Here is a 23005-nt window from a genome sequence, read left to right as displayed (position 1 = left end):
ATTATACCAATTAAGATGATTTTTATATGCAAATGGTAAATACTAGTTTATTTTCTGCCCACAATAAAAGAAAAGCTCACTGCCATTTGGAAATATAGCATTTGGTTTTAATGTAACATTTAGTAGGCAGTACAGTCCTTGCCTTTTGGTTTAGCCCTGTGCCCTTTATTCTTTAGCTGATTTGCTAATTACATTGAAAAACTCTCCAAAATCTCACTAGAGATATGTAAATGCATCTTCAGTTTCTTAATACTTGAAATGCAGCCAAGAACTTAGTGCATGCAAATGCATTCTGAGTTTGATGTGGTGTTTGTAGAATTGCTTTTATTATCCAGAAGCTGTGGCCTTTTATTTTAGTACACGGATCTCTTCTCTGTCACCAGAATTAGAATAGCTGTTATGTTATGATTCTTTCAACTTAGTTTTTAAAAGCAGAATTGATATCACAGGTAAAACGAGAAAGGAACTAAAAATATTTTGGGGGAGTGGGAGGCTGCAGTATAACGTTATGTTTTCCAATGAGTTGTAAAACATTGCATAAGGCACATAGCCATGAGGATGGGGTACAGCAAATGGTTACAAAGACAATATTCCTACATGACACTCCTACATAGATGCTACCATGCTCATGAAATAAGGAAAGAATTGCCAGAACTTTAAAAAGCTTTGTGTACTCTACACAACCACAACGTTTTCAGTGTTCTCTCAATTCAGTATTCTGATTTTTAACAGTATATAGTACAATTTCCCCACTTTAGTTTTTATTATAAATAAAACAACTCAGGATATGTGATGGATGATATTTATTCTGCATTATTTGTGTGATTGGGAAACACATCCAAATTGCTTCTTGTAATACTAGATGATTTTCATTGCATATTACTCTGTTATATGAACCTAGCATAATTTATTTCCCCATTGGGATACAGGTGAACATTTAATTTTATTATAGTTTGAGTTTAGTGCTAATAGTAGAGTTATTTATATTTATATTGGAACATATACACACATTTTTCAGTCAAATAAATATATGAATATGTACTTTGGTTTGAAGTAATTGGATAGTAGGATATGTTATTTTCTTTCTTTATGTTAAGCTTTTTGTAATAGTTGGTACTGAAGGAGGGAATTCTCGATCAGTGAGCTAAGACCCCATCCTGTTTTAGTTTTTACTTTGAGATGGCTTCTTTCCAAGTTGCCTAGGCTGACTAAAACTCACACTGTAGCCCCGGAAGGCTTTGGTTTTGTGATATTATTGCTTCAGCTTTCTAAGTGGATAGTGTTACAGGCCTGGCTGTGTGTTATTTTTGTATTTAAAAGATATGCCAAAATTGTTTCCAGTTGACATCCATTTACATATCTGTGAGTTCTTTATTAAAACTTTAAAATTCTATATTCTTACTTGCATTTAGAATGACAGTAAAAATTTCCCTATTTTGTTGGACACATCAGTTATTTTATCTTAATTTTTGAGTTTTAATTGAAAATTATATATTAATGGTTTGTAACATGTTGCTTTGATAGAGAGATGAATGGCCAAATCAAGCTAATTAAAAAAACCATTTCATCTATCACTCACATTTTTTATTAATTTTTATTTAAATTAAAAGCTATCTTATTTTACATACCAATTGCAGTTCCCTCTCCCTCCTGTTCTCCCATTTTCCCCACCAGCTACCATCCTATTATGTGAGGCTTTTCTGGCCCAGCATGTCCTGCTGCCCTTCAGCTTCAAATGAACACACGAGACTTATATTAATTAAGAAACTATTGGCTAGTGACTAGGGTTTCTTATTTGCTAGATCTGTCTTAATTATTAACCCAAGTATTTCCATGTGGTCTTCTCTTACTGGAGAAAGGGTCTGGGCCTACTCCTCCTCCTCTCAAGTGCTACATGGTGACTGACTCTGCCTATGTTTTCCAGAATCCTTCACCTTTCCTAGTCCCACCTATCTTGCTTCCCTATTGGCCAACAGTGCTTTATTCATCAACCAATAAGAGAAACATACTTACAGAATAACATCTCCCATCACTCATATCCTATCCACTCCTCAAGGTGAGTGAACCCTCTGATGGGTGACCATCAAAGTCTGTCACATCATTTGGGGAAAGACCTAGGCCCTCCCCCATGTATTTAGGCTGAGAGAGTATCCATCCATAGGGAATGGACTCCCAAAACCCATTCGTGTGCTAGGGATAAATACTGGTTCCCTTGTCAGAGGCCCCAGAGACTACCCAGGCCCCAAACTGACACCTACATTCAGGGGGCCTTGTGTGGTCTTGTGCTGGCTCCCCAGCTATCAGACTGGGGTCTGCATCACTCATATTATTTGTGCATTGAGTACATATGAAACCTTTCAACCATTTTCAAGTTTATGCTACCTTATCATTAGCTAAGCATATCAACATCCTGCTATGTAAAGAATTTGTTCCTCCTAACTAAAAGACCGTGTCTTTGGATCATCATTTCCCCAAATACTCTCATTTCCGTTGCCTAGGCCCTTGTAACTGTCTTGTCTTCTGTTTTTGGTTGTGAGCCTAGTCTTTAACAGCTGAGCCATCTATCCAGCCTATTTTCTTCTTTTATGAATTTGACTTTTTAGGTTGTGTATTTGTTACTTAAAAGTGGCTTTCTCCACTGAGTGTGATGGTGCATGAGTGCAATCACCATAGTTGGGATAGGGAGGCAGAGGATCAGGAGTTCAAGGTTATTTCCAGCTGCATAGTAAGTTCTAGGCCAGTCTGGACCCCATGAGACCCTGTTTCAAAAACCAACAAAATAATTATTTTTCTATGATCTCTAATAATATTGAAAATGCTACATGTATTTATTAACCATTCTGGTGTTCTTTGCTCAGTTTTATGGTAAGATTTTCATCTTTTCTTTATTCATGTTTAAGAGTTCTTTGATATTACCTATATGAAGTCTTTTACATTGTATGTATTAAGGTACCAATCCTTATTCTGAAATTGTTTCTTTATGACTACTGTTAATCAAAAGTCATTTTTAATTCTAATGCCTTTTATAGTTACTATCCTGCATATGTTCTTTTATATGCTAGGTGCTTGTAAATATATATATATATATATAATATGTATATATACATGTAATAAAGCAGCTATCTAACTTAACAAACAGGCTATTAAATATAGGGGATCTTCCAAGGAAGGGGGATTATAGTATAGTGTCATAATGAGATAAGGGCAAAACTAGAGTAGGAGGAGTAAATAGGGAGACTGATAGAAAGGCAGAGTAAAATCCCACTACCCAACTATAATACATTACTGCTGAAGGTACCACCTAGTAAAATCAACAGACATGGAGAAGTCAATCTGGTGCTTAACTAGAATCTTCACCCCTACTGATGAGTTTTCATGGTTGTAGAAGATACTTGGCATGCTGCCAAATGACAAAAATAATCATCAGTGCTGTAACGAGCATTCTTCCTGCCAACCTGGTCCCAGAGCCGCATCAACACCAAATAACACACAGAGACTCTATTAGTTACAGTACTGTCGGCCAATGTCCAGGGCTTCTCATTGACTAGTTCTGTCAATAACATACTTATATGTTATTGATCATACATTATAAGTTTATATATTGTTGGGTTTCACAAAATGGAAATCATATATATTATTCTACAATTTTCATCTTTCTTTTTCTTTATGTCTGTACACATTTTACCAACATGGATGTCTGTGTACTATGTGTGTGCCTGGTGCCAATGGAGGGTGTTGAATACACTGGAACTAGAGTTAGAGGTGGTTGTGAGCTACCATATGTGTGCTAGGAACTGAACATAGATCCTCTAAAAGAGCAGCCAAGTGCCCTTATCAACTGAATCATTTCTCCATTTCTAACTTGAGATAGATCTAAATTGATTTATGAGGTAGATTATTTACTTTTCCTGAGTTTTAGTTTAATGTTTATTATTATATTGTAATTTCATATACCTTTTATTAAACAAATGTTCTGAATATTTTAGTCTGAACATTTGGTTTGTGAAAGCAATTGCTTGGTTGTAAGACATTCTCATCATAAACTGTTTCTGCAATTATTAAATCATTTCCAGTATGTGTTCCAGAGACTTTTTAAAATTATTTTAGCCTTTATAATAACAACCCTTCATGTAGTATGCAAAACAGAGTAATTTCAAAGAAGAGTGTATAAGAAATGATTGAAGGGATGCAAACTTGAAAGAGGCAGTCGTACTAATGCCATGAAGTGGTTACAGAGGTTTTCTGGGCGTTATAGTAGGAATGGCAAAGATAAGTGTCTACTTCCCATCTGAATAGAAAGCTAAAGGTAAAAGGAAAAGAAGTTTTTAATCCAGGTCTTTGCAGTTAGAAGCAACTCAGCTGGTCTTGACACTTCCACAAAAATTAGAAGATAATACACAAGCCAAGCGTAGAGTGAGAAAAAAGCATAAACAGGGCTCTGGAAACTCCAGTTGGTTAGAAAGAGCATCACTTCGGGACTGCAGGAGTACCAAAGGAAGTGAGAAGGGAATTGAAAATTTGATAGGAAGAAGCCAGGAAGAGTCTGATAAAGTAGGTGACTGCAGCATCTGTGCTCTATCTGCCAGAAGGCTAAGAGCCTCCCCTGCAGGCACTCAGCATTCTGACACCATGGCTCAGGGAGTGTCTGTTCACTGGAGGGAGGGTGATGATGATCGCCATGCCACTGTGAACTGATGAGGGAATGGCCACAGGCACATAGAGACTCAGAGAGCTAAACCCATGGAGAAGTTGGGTAACCTCTGGAGAGGAACTTAGGACTGACAGAAGGCTTGCCGCTATCATTCTTTTTATGAGTGAGACATTTTACAGAGTCAATAGTGAGGGAAGTTGCCAGTCAAATTGAGAAAACTGAACAAGAAAAGCAATCATTATTGCTTAAAAGTGTCTCTGGGAGCATGTTTTAGAAAACTTACTCAAAGAGGGAGATCATCTAGCTTTGAGCAAGAGGAGAGGTACTTAACATTTTTATCAAGAGACTGGGCATAGATCAGAGAGATTGAATTATCAAAGGCCATTGAGGAAGTTCGCGTATTATGACTTCTATCCACATTTGAGAATATTTCATTTAAATTAATATGAATCTCATTGTATTAGTCACAATAATTTCTACTGTTTTTGTATTATTTTCATTCTAAAAACTAAGTTGCCCCAAGATGCCCTGCTTAGAAACAAAGCACATATGATGCATGAGTTGTGACCAGCTAAAGCAGAGCACAGGTTTTAGTGACTTCTGTTTGTGTCTTTTTCATGCTTGTGGTTTGTGAACTGAACCCCAGGCTATAACTTCATTTTTTCTTATTCCATCAAACTGTATAGCATAGGGCTCAATGCTATACAAGAACAAAATTAACTGAAGAGTGAAAAAATGTCTCTGTTGCTTGTGAACTATTACCTCGGGGGAACAGGCTATCCAGTATAAGCATGAGATAAAGTGAGCTTGCAGGGTAGTTGAAAAAAGTATTTCAATTTTAAAAGTAACAAACATTAAGTATTTCTTTTTAACAATTCATTGAAAAAGTGAACCAGGGTTCTTCTTAGCTTTTCTATTCTGTTTGAGATATTTATGTATATATAGAAGCAATCACATTCTGTGGGAAATTATTCTTGTTAGAGTTGTAAGAGATTATTTTTGTGTTCTCCCCACCTTGGCCATTAAATTATATTCAGCTTATAAAATAACAGAAAAATAATGTCTGTTTAGCAAGCTTCTTGGCCTATTGTTGTAAATGGATCTGGAAAGCTGGGTTCCCTCACTTTGAGATGTCATTCATTTCCCCAGTAAGATGAAGCCCTGGAAGCATTCTGCTGCATCTACATATTTATGATATGTGTTTATACACACACACACACACACACACACACACACACACACACACGCACACACACACACGCCATATGTTCTATGCTAGTCTGGAACTTTGGTTTTTGACTATTGGACTCATTGATTATATCAAGAACACAAGTATTAATGGTTGATATAGTTTAAGGTTGAAATAGATCATAAATGAAAATATCTTCATCCCTGTCCCGTCCCAGTCAATCATGGTTTGAAAGTGAGTTTAGGCAGCTGATGCATGATCGTGAAAGGTGTTGCACAGGGCTGTTTTCCAAGCCAAGTAACTGGGATATTTAGGAGTTTAGCTGTGCTCACTTGCAGCTGATTATCCAAACTGGGCTTGTTGACTGTTTACAACCCCTCACAGAGAGACAGGCAGGGTCACAGGAGCCTCCCATGAGTATATAACCACTCCATCCAACATGTTAGGTGCAATTTTGGCCCATTGCACATGACCTGGAGTAGGGCCTATGGAAGACTAGGGGACGAGGGCTCCATCTATTGAGGGGGAACAGCTATGAAAAAGCCCTCCTCTCTGCTGGGTAAAGACTCTTTGGTGCTGTGATATTTTTTTCAGAGAGCAACAACATTCCAGTAAGTAATCCCTTACTAATGCTCTATAAGTATGCCCTGTAAACTAACTCATTGGCTCTCCAGAGTGAACTTTGGTGGAATCATACCTCAGTTTGTCTTGGGACTGTAGGAGGAGGGGTGGATTTTGCTTATATCTCACCTAAGAAGGAATTTTAGCAACAGGTGTAGTTCACTTTATCACCAGTGACATGCTTCATTGTTTGCTGTTCATGGGTTCTTGCTTCCTTGGATGATGGTGTGATGGCATGTATGGTAGCGTGTGAGCTCTCACTGCCTGGAGGCCATTCAGACTTCCTGTGGCTGAGTCTCTGTTACCTCCGTATAATGGCTAACCATTGGAGGAAAGAAGCCACTGGGTTCTCATCATAATTTGATCTGTTTTAGTAACGTATTCTCCCAAAACTACTCTCAAATTGGCAGATTCACCATTTTACAGTATTTCCACAAAGACAAACTTGAAAGCAAGGAAGCGAGCAAAGCTGCTATGCTGCTATCCTTTTCAAATCCAGGAGACTGGGTTACTACTTCATCTTGCCAGCATCAAGCTTTCCCTTTCTTCTTGCTTCTGTGGCATTGCCATCTGCGTTTGAAGGAGGCTTAGTAAATTCAGCACAGCAGGAGACTTTCTGGAAGTGGATCAGTCTTCTTTCAAAGCAGAGAAGTCATTATTTGCCATCCAAGGGGGGGGGTGACAAAATTGGCTACCATGGAAACCCTGGAGCTTCCATCACTGCAGCAGCTTTCACTGCTGCTCCGGCTTCCATTGCTGTGTATACTTCCTTTGCTGCACCACCATCCCTTGCTGCATTAGGCTCAATTGCCGCTTCAGTGCCCACTGCTGCATATACTTCCATTGCTGCATTCGTTTGACTTGTTTGGGATGAGCATCTGTGAAAAAGTCTTGTAATACATCAGAGACAAAAAGCTCTTGTGTTGTGCTGTAAATATATATGCGTGTGTTTGTGTGTGTGGGTAGATACATGTATGTGTATGCATTGTACATATGTGTGATGTATGTTACAGTATATGTGGGCATGCATGCTGTGGATAGAGGAGGAATTTGGATGCCCTGCTCTGTCATTCTCTGCTTTATCTCCTTGAGAAAGGGTGTCTCACTGAACTTAGAGATAGCATACTGATAAGCAAGCTCCAACGATACTGTTTGCCCCACCCCTATGTCCATTGTTGGGGTTAGAGGTGCCATGATCCCACCTGGCTGATGCATGGATACTGGGGATATAAATCAGAGCATACCCACTAAACCATCTCCCCAAGGCCAGGCTTCTGTGTTCAGGAAACCTAGGTAGAAAACAAACACTCTCTTTATATGGTTAGCAACTGAATATTTATTTCTGAAGATCCCTGTTGAGCAATTCTGCACTAGGAGCTGATCAATTTAGATAGAATATTGCCTGAAACCAAGAAAAACATAAAAATAAAGCTTTGGAACAATCAAAACAGATGCTGGAGCTGCCATGTTCCAGTGCCAGCTGCCCCTTTATGGAATGTAGCATACTGCAAGCTCCACTTCCTGGTGAGAAGTCCTTGCTCTCTGTGGAACAGGACCCTGGGTAAGGTCCAGTGTTGCCTCACACTGTTTTGGGAAAGTTACTTTAGTTTTCTGTGCTTTGGTCTTATTTTCAAAGTAGAGATAGCAGCAGGCCCTCTATGGGGTGAGCTGGGACTTGCGCTGCACTTACAACAGTGTTTGGCATTCAGGAATCACATAGGGAATGCTAACTGTTTGTTCTTTTAGTACATGCATTATTATTTGTCTCTGCCACTCTTACTTTGCATGCACAGTAAACCCATATATGCAGGGAATTACAATCATAACACAGGGGGGAAAGCATATGCAGAGGTAAAGTCCCTTTTAAGATTAATGTTTAAGGGCTGGTAGCTCAAAACTGTAAAAGCCTAGCATAAGGGCTCCAAAAGCACAAGTGTCGGTGCCACTTAGTGTTGGAGAAAATTGCCAGATGCCTCCAGGAGCTCTAGAGCTTATTAAAGCACATCAGCACAATTTTCTTCAATTGCTCAGTGATTTGGAATCATGAAGAAATGTGTATATTCAAGTCAGAGAAGACAGAAAATGGGTTACATTTTAAAAGTGCCAAAGTAAAAAAAAGTAATAAATAAATAAAAGGCATCAAATGTCCATTTTTGGAGGATTGCAAATTACTGTAATTTTATTTTGTTGCATTTTTTTGCTTCCTCTTTGCATTTCAGATTAGTTTTTCTTCAGGATTACTTATAAATGTGATTCTTACGCACAAGTATTATTACTGTTAAATGTCGAACAAGGTTTGTATATACCTCATTTTGACTTTCTCTGGGCTTAGTATTCATCCACACAGAAACAGGCATGTCTGTCAGGCTGGCCATGTTTGCTCTGAAATTCTGCTGACAAGGAGTTGACAGTGTGACTTGTGAGATAATTCACATGTCATCCACTTGCAGCATGACCTATAAGGTACTCATCCTGGAGAATGAGAGATCATTTTCTTTGAAACCATTTAAAACGTGTTTAAATGTATTAGCATCTCATTCTACTTGGCTGAATGGTTCAGCAGCATTGGATGTATTCACATAATTGTATAACTGTTATCTAGATTGTTTTCATCTTACAAGTTGAATCTCTATGCCCCCAAACAACTCCATGTGCCCTGTCTTTCCTTTGGGTGCTGGCATCCACTAGTCTGCTTCCTGTTCCAGTGAGTTGAGTTTACTTCTATAGCATAATCATATGGTATCTATCACATGGCATAAAGTCCTCAAGTTTCACCCATGGTGTGGCAAATGATAGCATTTCCTTCCTTTCTAGACTGAATTATTATCCATTATTTCTACATAACCCTTTTCGCTAGCTATCTATCGATGGCCGTTTGGATGAATTTCATTCTGGCTATCATGAGTAATGCTACTGTGAACATGGGTTTACAAATGCTTCATCGAGACCTTACTTTCAGGGTTTTTTTTGTCTATACATGCAGAAGTAGGATTTCAAGGTAACACAATTCACCTTTTCATTCTTACAGAAAACTTCATTTGTTTTCCACAGTAGCAGCCTTGGTTTATACACTCACCAAGAGCACACACATTTCTAGTTTTCCCTCATCATTGTAAGTATTTCCCACAATCTGACAGAGACTTTAATGTTGGATATGAAGTGTTACTTCAGTGTCAGTTTGATTATGTTTCTCTTATGATTAGGGATATTGAACATTATTTCGTCTGCTTGTTTGCTGTTTGTAAAACTTCAGAGAAATGTCTATTTAAGGATTTTTGCCTATTTTTGATGGATGGCTTGTGACTTTCTTTTTGCTGTAGTGGGTGCTGAATTGTAGAGGGCCTTTACATATTCTGTATGTTAGCTTCATTGCATAATATAGCATACATGACTAGCAAATATTTTCACAAATATTTCTGTAGATTTCATTTCCATTTTGTGATTGCTTTCTTTGCTACACAGTTGATAAAAGCTTGCTAGAACCACATTGTCTATTTTCGACTTTGTTAGCTAGGACGTTGAGGCTGATACTCAAGTAAAACCTCCAAATCCAATGTCACAAAGATTTTTCTATAATTTTTCTTCTAGAAGTTTTGTGGTTATAGTCTATGTTTTGGTCTTAACCATTTTGAACCAACTTTTATAATATTATTACAGATAAATGCTTGATTAACTTAATTCCTTTGCTTGCAGAGACCAAGTTTTTTCAGGACTATTTATTAAAGGGATTGACCTGAAATAATTGGCCTATGTCAAAGACTGCATCATACATATGGGTTTGTTTCCAGCTTCCACTCAATCATTCTATCAGACTCCAAGGGTATCTTCCTGCTGTGCTCCAGCTGTCACTACACAGCTGCAGACTGTGTTTGGAAATCAGGACAGCCCAGCTTTGTAGTATCTTTTGGAGATAGTGGAGATTATACATACATTTTGGATTTTTTCATTATCTGTTGAAAATGCTTTTGGGATTTTTATATGGGTGGCATTGAATCTTTTGAGCAGTTTAGATGACATAAATATTTTAACACTATGAAACTACTTAAATAGATTGTCTGGTGAATAACAGATATCATTTTTTATTTTTGAGATTATAACTACAACATTTCTCCCTTTCCTGTCTTCCCTCCAAACTCTTCTTTATATTGCTTTCTGCTCCTCTTCAAATTCATACCCTCTTTTCATTAGCTGTTATTACATGGATATGTATATATATGCATATTAGTATAACCTTTTCATTCCATATAATGGTACTTATCTGTATGTTTTCGGGGCTAATCATTTAATTTGATTAATGTTTATAGTTTTAATGATATAACTTTCTCCCTACTTGTTAATTTTATTTGTAATTATTTTACTCTTGACATTATTATAAGGAGATAATTTGACTTTTTTCCTTTCCTATTGATTATATAAAAGCAGCCGGATTTATTTCTTAATGACTAATAGAATTCTCTATTGATGGTATATGGTTCTGGGACTATTTTCCACAGAGAGATTTTTGATTATTGATTCAATCTCCTTACAAGTTACAGGTCTATTCAGATTTTTATTTTATTTGCAGCTAAATCTTGGAATCTAGGAAGGTTTTCATTGTACAGCAAATTCTTTGGTAACTGTGTCTATTCATCTGTTTCTAGGTCACCCTTAGCAAGGTTTAGTATAGAGTGCTCTATAGTAAATCTCTGCACTGCTGCAAATGAACTCAGGGTGCATGCGGTGCAAGTATTGTACCATCACAAATACATCCTCAGCCTGCCTGTAGTAAAGCTTAACAGATGGCAGAGTGATCTTCATCAAGGAGCACATCCTCACTCACCAAACGACTGCCAGTCTGAAATGGAAGCTCAGTGTCTGTCAAAGGATGCTCACAGAACAGCTGCCTCATGTATGACAGACTGCTCTCCTTCTTTCTGACATTCAGAAGATAGACTAGGAAGGTTTAGACTTTAATATCTCAAATAAACACCACCAATATCAAAAGAGAAAATCTTACATGAATACTGAAATACAGCTTGGAAGGTTTTACCCTCTGTAAAGTTAGCATCTGTGTTTATAGTCTACATTCCCAAGGAGAAAAACAGTCAAAAAGGCATCTCCTCAGTTCCCAAAGGAGGATAATCAGTTGCACATCCTCCATGTTACAGGGGACTTCCAGAGTCAGATTTGTCATGTGATTTCCTAGTCTGGAAAATGCATGATTTTTAGTTGGGAGGCAAACAGAGAAATGGCTGTGGTAGATGGAATAGGAAAGTGATGCAAATTGGTTTCAAAGTCACAATCCTTATTAGAAACATAAGCAAAGGCCACTTACACTCCAATGTGATGCTATGGGACTGTAACACATCCAGCCCCTGTAGGCACTGAGTCTTGGAGGTGGAGCCGGAACAAGAGGATGGGACACTTTTATGGATTCAACTATAATCTGCTTCTCTCCATTGAGATTAGAGTAAGAACAGACAGGCAGTGGGGCATCCACCTTTAATCCCTGCACTCAGGAGGCAAAGGCAGATGGATCTCTGCGAGTTCGAGGTCAGCCTGGTCTACATAGCGAATGCCAGGTCAGACTCTAAAACTACACCTAGAAACCCTGCTTTAGAAAACCAAAAATTTTTTAAATTTTTAAATTTTTTTGTTCATTATTTATTTATTGTTTAAGTTTCATTTTACATTCTAATCTCAGTTATCCCTCCCACCCTTCCTCCCACTCCCTCACATCCCCCCTCCCAACCTCCCACCAGTTATTACCTTCTTATGGAAAAGGCTCCCATAAGGAGTCAACAAAGTCTGGCACATTAACTTGACGCAGGACCAAGCCCCTTTCCCATGCATTAAGGCTGAGCATGGCATCCCACCATAGGGAATGGGCTCTAACAAGCTGTATCTTGTACTACGGTTAAATCCTGTTTCAGTAGGACATATTTTGACAAATACTTCAGCCAACCATTCAAACAAACTTTTGACACCTTTTTAAAAACTAAGTTCCACATTAAAGATTCCTAGACTTTCCATTCTGTAGGTGCATATCAATAAACTCAGCCTAACCCGATTTTCTGTTCCTTCCGTCATTATCCCACACACATTCCCCAGACTTCTGCTTGAGTGACTTAAAAGTTACAAACTCATTAGGCTTTTTACTAACATAGTATACCTCTTCATGAGTTTGAGATAATTAAGGATCCATTTTGCTATGTTTTCTATAACAAAATTAGAGTGCTTTTTGTTGTTGTTATCCAAGGGTTTTTTCATTTGGCAGTATTTATCTAATCAACTAGATTTTTAAAAACCTCCAATGATCTGTCAACTCTGAAATTAGCCTAATAATCAAGAAATACTTTTATTGCAATAAACTTTCAAGTTTGCCCTAAGCATTAACAATTCTCCATGGAGTTGCTGTTCTGTTGTTGAATAATAGCACCAAGAAATTAGTACTATCTTAATAAATACCATTATCCTACAAATTCCGGTAGAGAAAGTATTTTTTTCTCCAATAGAGAAAGTTGTCTTAGTCTGGTTGGAAGCTTCTGTGGGGGTGGGATCACATGGAGTATTGAGATAGGAAAGGGGCATATGCACTGTTAGTCCAGCCAACTCATTGACTTTGGTGATCAGTGAGTAAACAACAGGCCAAGGGATTGATTACTGGTGTTTCTGTCTTATTTCCTTAATTGTCTGTGTGTACTCCATTAGTGATTCAGGCTTATTTCATCTTACTGCTTTATGTGTCACCTTTATGCAACTTACTTCCAAATTACACAGGCTAGACCTCATGCTATTTTGTATTTCTTCCTATTCAAGAATTTGTGATCCAGAATTACATTTCAAATAAGTACTTGCACAGTTAGCATTGCTAAACTGAAGTAATCTTTTTCCCAGTCCACTCTACATTTACTAGGTCACTTCTTCTTCTTCTTCTTCTTCTTCTTCTTCTTCTTCTTCTTCTTCTTCTTCTTCTTCTTCTTCTTCTTCTTCTTCTTCTTCTTCTTCTTGTAATATTTGGGTCCAACTCATGGTCTTGTGTCTGCGTGGGTGATCTAACATATCTGCCTTCTTTTTACTTTTTATTTTGAGACAATTTCATTAAGTTGCCCAGACAACCTTAAACTTGATCTATAGCCCAGGCAAGCCTTGATATCGCCATCTTCTTGCCTCAGCTTGTGGCAGAGATCACAGGTATGTGACATGAGCACCAGCTGGAAACTCTATTCTTAATGTTTCTCTGGCCAAAAGATTTGTCATCATCATTTTTTCCTCTTCCTCTTAGTTGATTGGAACATTTGGTGGCTCCACCTCCTTCATATTGTATGTATATCTTACTGAATGATCTCACAAATTAATACTAGAATTATGCATGAGAGAGCTCAGAGATCAAGCTTAAGTTTATATGGTTATGACATGATAAGTCAGAATTCAAATCTCCATTTTATGACTGACCATGTACCATACACTGTTTCCGCAATTCTACTAAGTCTCCAAAGTAAATGCTGTGCATGTTCTTTTATTTATTAAGTTCAGAAATCCAATTTGACCTATTCTATAGCTGCCTGGAATATGATTGGATTGTTGCAAACAGTATGTAATTGCCCATTGGGTCCTATGGGAGGTCTCTGTGTGCACAGCAGTTATTTTGTAAATGCTGGTTAACTCAATTGAATTGTCTGGCACTGGCCTGAGCTTTTATTTTCCTCTGAGCTAAGAACCTATGTTCTTGTAGTACTTGAGAGTGAGCCTTGGTCCCTCTGCATGCTTGGCAAGTGTTACACTACAGCTGCATCCCCAGGCCCTTGTATCTTTTATTTGATGTAAGGCATTGCCAATTTAACTACACTGACCCTGAACTGACTGGGTAGTCCAGAGAGGTCTTAAGTTTTTAAACCTCCTGAATCAGCCTACTCTGCAAATATAATTGGATATAAGTGTGTATTCAGAGGAAAAAAATAGGGTTGGAGGACCTCGTAGGATAATAATCAAGAAAAGTGCGAAAGGGGGTATTCATGAAGTAACATGTTTCAGAATATTTTTGATCTACCTCTGACTTAGAAAATCAAAATACATAAACACATTTCATTTACTGAAGTTTTTAAGTTCAGACTACAGAATTATTATTTAAATTATTTAGTATTTCTCTTAAAAACCTCTGTGACAGAAAGTCATTTTGGAACTTTTAATTCTTAAAAGTTTTAACATTGAGTTGGGCGTTGGTGGCGCACACCTTTAATCCCAGCACTCAGGAGGCAGAGGCAGGCGCATCTCTGTGTAGCCTGGTCTACAGATCGAGTTACAGGACAGCCTCCAGAAACAATACAGAGAAGACCTGTCTCAAAAACAAAACCAAAAAAGGAGTTTTAACTTCATCTAACATATTATAATGGAAAAAAAGAGGAAGGTTGAGATCTTGGTAGAGACTTAAGTTTTGTGTGTGGTGATAGATATGGATCTATCTGCAGTCTTCTACACACCAGCATCCAGTTATGCCAACACCATTTGTTGAAGATACTTTCTTTTTTCTATTGTATAATTTTAGCTTCTTTGTCAAACATCAGTTGTTTGTGGGTGTGTGGGTTAATATCAGGGTTTTCAGTTCAATTCCATTGGTCTACCTGTCCATTTTTGTGCCAATACCAAGTTTTTTTCAGGACAATAGCTCTGTAGTAGAGCTTGAAGTCAGGTATTGTGATACCTCTGGAAGTTCCTTTATTGTACAAGGTTGTTTTGGCTATCCTGGGTTTTTTGCTTTTCCGTATAAAGTTGAGTATTGTTCTTTCAGGGTCTGTGAAGAATTATGTGGGTATTTTGATGGGGATTTCATTGAATCTGTAGATTGCTTTTGGCAAGATTACCATTTTTACTCTGTTAATCCTACCTATCCACGAGAATGGGAGATCTTTCCAATTTCTTGTATCTTCTCTAATTTATTTCTTTAAACACTCAAAATTCTTGTTATACAGGTCTTTCACTTGTTTGTTAGTACTACCCCAAGATATTTTATTCTGTTTGTGGCTATTGGAAAGGGTAATGTTCCTCTGATATCTTTCTCAGCCCATTTATCATCTGTATTGTGACCACAGCAACCTTGGTTCGAATCTGAGTCACAGCACCAATGTTAGCACAAAGCTTGAGGGAGACCTTGGTTGGGGGACCATGGTGGATTGCATGGCAGGCAAGGGTGACTGAGGCAGATGGACAAACATACCAGACAGAGCTTAAGTGAGAAATTTTATTAGAAGGGGGAGGGAGGGGGAATCAAAGATAAAAGAGGTAGAGAGACACAGAGAAAGGACAGAAGAGAGAGACAGGAAAGGGTCTGTCTGTCCCAGGGGAACAGTGGGAAGAGAGCAGACAGAGAGGGAAGAACAGCAAAGAGAGCATAAAGAAAGGAGACCAGAGAGACAGACAGACAGAGAGAAAGAGAGAGAGAGAGAGAGAGAGAGAGAGAGAGAGAGAGAGAGAGAGAGAGAGAGAGAGGAGCCAGAAAGAGAGCAAAGAGCAGAAAGAGAGCATACATGGGTGAGGTCTGTCTTTTAAAGGGGTCCTTTACATCTGTGTGCAGACTGGTACTCATGGAACCCTGGGATGACCAGAGTACTACCTGAGTGCATTCTGCCAGATGGCAGGGGCAGGCCAGCATAAGGCCTGTATACCAACAATCTCACCTTTATTTATTATTAAAAAGATGAGCAGTTAGGCGTGGCAGGTTAGGGAATAAAGGCATCAAGTTCTGACCCTAAAAGAGGCACACATGGTCCCACAGAGAAGGAGAAAGGGACCAGATCTCCTGAGCAAATTGAGAGCATGTAGGAAGGAGAGAGAGAGAGAGAGAGAGTTAGGAGAAAGACAAGGGAAGAAGAGGAGTGAGGAGGAAGACATGGGGGATCAGGAAGATTGAGTCAGGGGAAGAATAGAGGAGAGCAAGAAAAGAGATACCTTAATAAATGGGAGCCATTATAGATTTAAAGAGAAATCTGGCATTAGGGAAATATCCAGATATATACTAGGATGAACCCAATATGAATCATAGCAATAGGGGAGAGGCTATCTAAAATGCCCCTCTCCTATAAGGAGACTGATGGCTATCTTACATTCCATCATAGAGCCTTCATCCAGAACCTGATAGGAAACAGAAGCAGAGACCCACAGCTAAGCACTGAGCCAAATTCCTGGAATCCAGTTGTAGAGAGGGAGAAGTGATGAGCAAAGGGGTTAAGACCATGAAGAGGAAACCCACAGAAACAACTGAACTGAATAAGTGGGAACTCATGGATCCCAGACTGACAGCTCAGAAATCAGCATAGGATAGAACCAGGTCCCCTGCACATGGGTGTCAGTTAGGAGACCTGGGCAGTCTGTGGGGCTCCTGTCAATGGAACAGCATTTATATCTAGTGTGCAAATGGACATTGGGAGACCGTTCCCCATAGGGGGATACTCTTTCAGCCTAGACAAATGGGGGGAGGGCCTAGGCCTTCCCCAAATGATGTGTCAGACTTTGATGATCCCCCATAGAAGGCCTCACCCTTTTTATGGAGCAGAAGAGGGATGGGATGGGTGTCGGTGGGAGTGCATGGGAGGATGGAAGGCAGAGGGAACTGGGATTGATATATAAAATAAGATGGTTTCTAATTTACATAAAAAGGAAAAAAAACCTGTGTATACTTAGAAAGGGGACTTTGTTACTTTGTAGTTGTTGTTCCAGATAGTGTTTCTCTATAGCTTTCCAGCCTGTCCTGCAACTTACTGTGCAGACCAGGCTGGCCTGGAACTCACAGAAATCCACCTGTCTCTGCCTCTGGAGTGCTGGAACTAAAGGTGTGCACCACCCAGGGCCTGGCAAGGAACTTTGTTACTTTTTTTCTTAAATAAAAAAAAAGTGGTGCTGTACAATCCCACTGCCAGAGAGTCTGGGAAACAGAACCTTCATCCAGCGACTGATGGAAGCAGAGGCAGATACCCACGGCTAAACACTGACCTGAACTGCTGGAATCCAGCAACAGAAAGGGAGAACTGATGAGGAAAGGAGTTAGGACTGGGCTGGTTTAACCCATAGAAACAGTTGACCTGAACAAGAGGGGGCTCTTGGACCACAGACTGATGGCTGTGTGGAAAGCATGGAACTGACCCAGACCCCCTGAATGTGGGTGTCAGTGAGGAGGCCTAGGTAATCTATGGGGCCTGGGTAGTATTTATCCCTTGCATACAAATAGACTTTGAGTGCCCATCCCTCAATGAGGGATGCTCTCTTAGCCTGGACTCTTATGGGAGGGCCTAGGCCCCGCCCTGAATGAAATGACAGACTCTGGAGATCCATCATAGAGGGCCTCACCCTTCCTGGGGATCAGAGTGGACATTGGATGGGGAACTGGGGAGCCTGTTGGGGAGGGCGGAGGAGGAGGGGAGGGAGAGGGAGCTGGGATTGACATGTGAAACAAGCTTGTTCCTAACTCAAATTTAAAAACAGGGGAAAAAGTGATACTGGAAAAGAAACCTAAAACAAAAATTCAAAATCGAAATATTTTATTGATAGAAAATGTGCTGGTTCTGATAATACTTGCAATGATAAATAAGGGTGAGTTTTCCTCTTGTGAGCACCACTGTGATCAATTATATTGCTGTCTTTTCTTCTCTGTAGTGTATGCCCATCAAAGGCCTAGGATTCGTGCTTGGAGCCTATAAGTGCATCTGCAAAGCAGGGTTCTATCATCCCCGTGTCTTCTCAGTGAACAACTTTCAGAGTAAGTGCTCTTTGCCTCTGCGCATGTGCGTGTATACACACACACACACACACACACACACACACACACACACACACACACACCATGCCTGCTGACGATCACGCAGATTCTCATTTCACCTTGTTGAAGTTACAAGGTCAAGTCCACACCGGCTTGGCCTTCTTGAATCACTTAGAAGATTTGGGTTTGCGTTTGGCATTTTCAGTGCTGGGGCAGCTGTGCATGAAGACATGTGCTTAGAAGTATTTTAGGCTTCAAAACAAGTAAAAGCTGGAATGTGTTATAACTCTTGGAGATGACCCTTTAAGTTTTAGTTTTTGAGAATTGTTACTTGTTCAGTCCAGCTAACAAGCTTGGTTTGTACCTGAGAAGGGTGTGCGGATTGAGGAAAGAAACAGGCTAGATGCAGAAGATAATGTCAGGAGGGCATCCAGTGAATACTGAGATCTTCCCTAGTTTATTGCTCAAAGTTCTTATATACCCCAACCAAAAAGGGGGGAGGCAAAAAGACTTTCTTAATAATGATACAAGAAAAAAACAGATGTAATTACTTCCTTAATTCTCAAAGTATCTAGTAACCACACCTTCGATCAAACCTGTTGTCTGGCCTTGAGGATTAAGACATCACAAGCACACATTAAATCAAGTATTCTGTTAACTAGGGAAGGCATCCAGTAACCACACCTTAAGCCACACATCTTTCAGTAGCCACACCTTGGACCTTTTGGTCTTAGGCCTTTAACCTTGAAAGAGCAAGGCTAGGTTTGAACTCTCTGACCTTAAGTCAATAGTTAATGGAGCCACTTCTATAGGTCCTGATATTTACTAGAAAATTTCTAGAACTTATTGCTTCCATTTATTTTATTTGTGCATTTATTACATGTTGCTTTTCAATAGTGCATGGAAAGTTATCAGTGAGCATCTTAACCACACATATTTGTTATCATCCTATTTTCATTGTTCAGGTTGCCAGTTACAGATTAGTGGGATCTTCTACTCAGAGCCAAGCTAAAGATGTCACCTGTGTGGTTTCTGAGACTGAGGGCAGTTCTTGAAGCCTTTCAGATTGTCTGGGGAATTCAGATCTTCACAGGAGGAGCTCCCTATTTTGTGGTTGATTGTTTGCCTGGAGTTACTCTCAGTTCTAAAAGTTGCATCACAGTCTATCACCCACTCCCTTACAACCACCAAAGGACCCTCCCATCCTGCTCATCCAACTTTGTCCTAACACAATGTAATTGTGGGATTGATTCTTCTCTCACTTTGCTATACAATGTCCAGAGTCAGAGGAGAAAAGGAACACTCACATTTGCAAGCCCATTCACATCTAAACATATGGGGTTTGTACACCAACAGTGAAACTTCATCATGTGTTCACTTTATGTCTATTCCAGAGAATGTTAGTGTTGTAATTTAGATACCGAGTTTTATTCTCTCTTAGAGAATTCCATATGGCCATATTGTCTTGTAGCCAGTTATTGAACATACTACCTGACAAAAAGGAGTGTAGTTGGTAAAAAAAAAAAGGATTTCATGGGAAATTGCATTTAGAAGCTGCTAAAATTAAGCATATGCCTCTTTCATATAGTTATCCAATAATCTCTGGTACTCTGTTGGCTGCTGTGTGTGGTAATTTTCATCTCTAGTAGGCAATATTAAAGGGTACATTGAGATTCTACTGGGCAGTCTACTTGGTAGACATTTATAGGCTTATTAATAGACTGTTTTCTTCCCCGTAGGAAACTTCATTCTTGAGTCTTGAATCTATTTACATATTGTTTCTTTGTTCCCCAATCATGTACTGTTCTGAGTAATATGTATAGAAAGAATTTTAGATGGTTCCATCTTCTACATACACATCGTAAGTCCTGTGTCTATGTGAGATGAGGCCTGTAAACAAAATGAAAGAGTGTGTCCCCTTGCTGAGAGATAAGGTGATGGTATTGAAGATAACTCATGGTTACACTGTGACATAAGACTGTCTCTGATGTAGAAGACAGAGAGGAAGGGGAGGAGGTTTTACACACACACATGTATTGATACACACAGATAGAGAAAGAGGAGAAAGATAGACAGAGAGACACACAGACACAGAAATAGAGGAAAAAAGAGAGACAGAGAAAGAGAGAAACACAGAGAAAGAGGGAGACTTGTACTGACTTGAAGAAACAAGCTATCTTGCTATAAGGATGTAGGTTGGGACTTCAGGCAGACTTCACTGACAGCCTTCAAGAAGGCTGGGATTGCAATCTAAGCTGTTAGACAACTTGAGCTCCCACTGAGTGACCTAAGCTTGATTTGAGCTTGACCAGATCTGCAGCTGGAAACCCAGGTGTACTGTTCTTAGATTCCAATAATCAGAAACAAGGAAATAACAAGCAAACATTTCAAACTCTTGGGTTTCTAGAAGGTTTTGTGTGTGTGTGTGTGTATGTATGTGTATGATCATAGAAAGCACACAACAGCCATGATGATGATGTTTCCAGGATGTTGGTGCTTTTATGGTGTGTGTGTGTGTGTGTGGGTGTGGGTGTGTGTGGATGTGGGTGTGTAAGAGTGTATGTGTATTCATGCATGTATGAGTGTATACCTAGCCACCAGCAATGCCAGAGCTACCATAGTGTTCTTCACAGCTCTGGTCCAGACATAACTTATGATTCAGCACTGAAGGGGAAGAGGGGAGGTTTGGCTTGTGTTGTGTGAAGGTATTTGGTATTTTGTGTCTGGTTTACCCACATTTGTTCTCAGCTCCCACTGTGTGACTGAAATAAAACATCTAAATATTGTGGAACCAGAAAATTACTGTGCTGCTTGCTTATAACACTACCCGGAGAAACTGGCTAACCTTTAACAACTTAGCTTTATTTAATTTGCACACTCCTACTTTTCCCCTTATTTTAAAAGCTGGGTTTTTTTTTTGCTTTTTTAAAAAAATGTAGACTGGACCAACTCTCTAAGAGCAAGCTGCTTTTATTTTTTTATGTCTACCACCCATGTTGTGCACACTCTTTCCAGAGAGAGGAGGTCACAGTTTTCAGAGGTATGATCTATAGTTGAGTATTGTTTTGACCTCAGCAATACTTTACTATGACTGACTTTGCTCAGTGAAGACACAGGAAGCCAGTTATTGTTATAATTTGAAGCTCATAAGATACTTTCAGATCAAATATATCTTTCTTGACAGCCTTGTCATGTTACAAAAAATCCAACATTTAGTCACTTCCTATCCTAAAGAAAAAAAATCTAGCACTCTGACCAGGAAATGAGTGCTATCAACCAAGGTCTATGCAGGCATTCATTACACCCCTTATTAAGTATAAGAATATACCATATGACTGCACATTGTAATATGTTAATTATTTAATCATAGCAATTTAGAAAATTATAGGAGAAATTACTTTCATAATTTTAAAATTGTACTATCTAAAAACCAGCACACAAACTAATGGGTTTCATTATAGCCTTTTTATACATAAACATTCTGTATCCATTACCCTCTCTTGTCCCCTCTCTTCCCCCTATCCTCTTGCTCCCCAAATAGTCCCTCCTTTGCTTTCATGTTATGTGCAATATATGTGTATGCAAAATCTAGATTCTGAACATGACAAAATGTGACATTTGTCTTTTGCTCTATTACCCCCTTGCTTCTCCCTCTTATCATTAGTTCCCCTTCATTTTCACAAGTAGTACATTTTCTCCTTTCATGTACATGTATATTTTACTTTCTGCATATGAAAATATGGTATTTGTCTTTCTGAATGTGACTTTTTCCCTATTTTCTATTGAAGTGATATTCATTTGTTAAGGAATGTCCCTGTGTAATCTTTTGGCCAAAAGATATTGAAGACCCAAAATATGAGATACCATGTAAAATTTCCAGCCAAGTTCACGGCATATAATAAATAGTCCATAAACACAGTGTGTGTGTGTGTGTATGTGTGTGGTGTGTGTGTGTGTGTATCAATACTCCTGGTGATACATATAATATGATAATCCTTAATGCCCATTAGCACTATATTTGAAATTTTGTGTTATACCGGGGTAACTAGTGACTTAAGCTAGCACTTTGGAGAATGAGTTTTATCAGAAGGAAGGTGTGGCCATCAAATCTGTAACAATGATGGCCATGAGGGAGTGCACTAAGAAGGAACGTGCAGGAGCAAATGAACCCCAGAGAGCTGAAAGACTGCACTTCAGGGATAACATTTGCTGAAGTCTTGAAAAGGGTTCCACATTGCCACATGCAGTCTATTTGCTCTCTGAAGAGGAGAGCTATAGCAGGGTCCTGATCGTTTGGAGAAAATGCAAATGTAAGTGTTACAAACTCCTTCAAAATGTGAAGTGTTGTAAGAACCTTTATTTAGACCTAAGCACACAGTAAACAGGGGCTTGTAAAGACCAACCAGGGTATGTCTAAATGACATGATTTGAAATTAAACTGACAGCCCTGAGACCTGGGTCCAGGCGTCACTTTGGAAATTGGTAGTCATGTAAGTTAATAGGAGCTGACATCTAGAGATAACATGGTTTCAGAAAAACTAAGTCCTGGTGAACAGCTGTCTCCTCAGATCCAGGCTGTTCACTTCCAGGTTGATGGAATGCAAACTCATGATGTTCTCGCACTTCCACCCCCAAATTCATCCATATTAGCATGGAGTCCATCTCCAAGAATATCTCCCTTCTGTGTGAATTACTACTAGCTTTTCAGTATTATTTCTTGTCTTTCAGATCGACTTCAGTTTGTGCATCCTTCCAAATGAATCCCAAGTTACCAATGACCCATAACTAAAGATGGCAATCTGTAATTTACCCCCTT

General features: G+C 39.1%; 1 protein-coding gene across 1 annotated transcript in view; it reads left to right on the top strand.

Annotated features, from left to right (window-relative positions):
• Gpr158 (G protein-coupled receptor 158) overlaps positions 1–23005 on the top strand; it is a 345101-nt gene that overhangs the window by 147553 nt on the left and 174543 nt on the right. Inside the window, exon 3 of the mRNA XM_005082690.4 lies at positions 18087–18189. Coding sequence (XP_005082747.1) covers positions 18087–18189 — 103 coding nt within the window. The remainder of the gene's footprint in view (positions 1–18086; positions 18190–23005) is intronic.

Source organism: Mesocricetus auratus, unplaced genomic scaffold (genome assembly GCF_017639785.1).
Source record: "Mesocricetus auratus isolate SY011 unplaced genomic scaffold, BCM_Maur_2.0 Super-Scaffold_100013, whole genome shotgun sequence".
NCBI classification, from domain to species: Eukaryota; Metazoa; Chordata; class Mammalia; order Rodentia; family Cricetidae; genus Mesocricetus; species Mesocricetus auratus.
The sequence above is the reverse complement of the archived record's forward strand: the minus strand, read 5'-3'. Positions and strand labels throughout refer to the sequence as shown.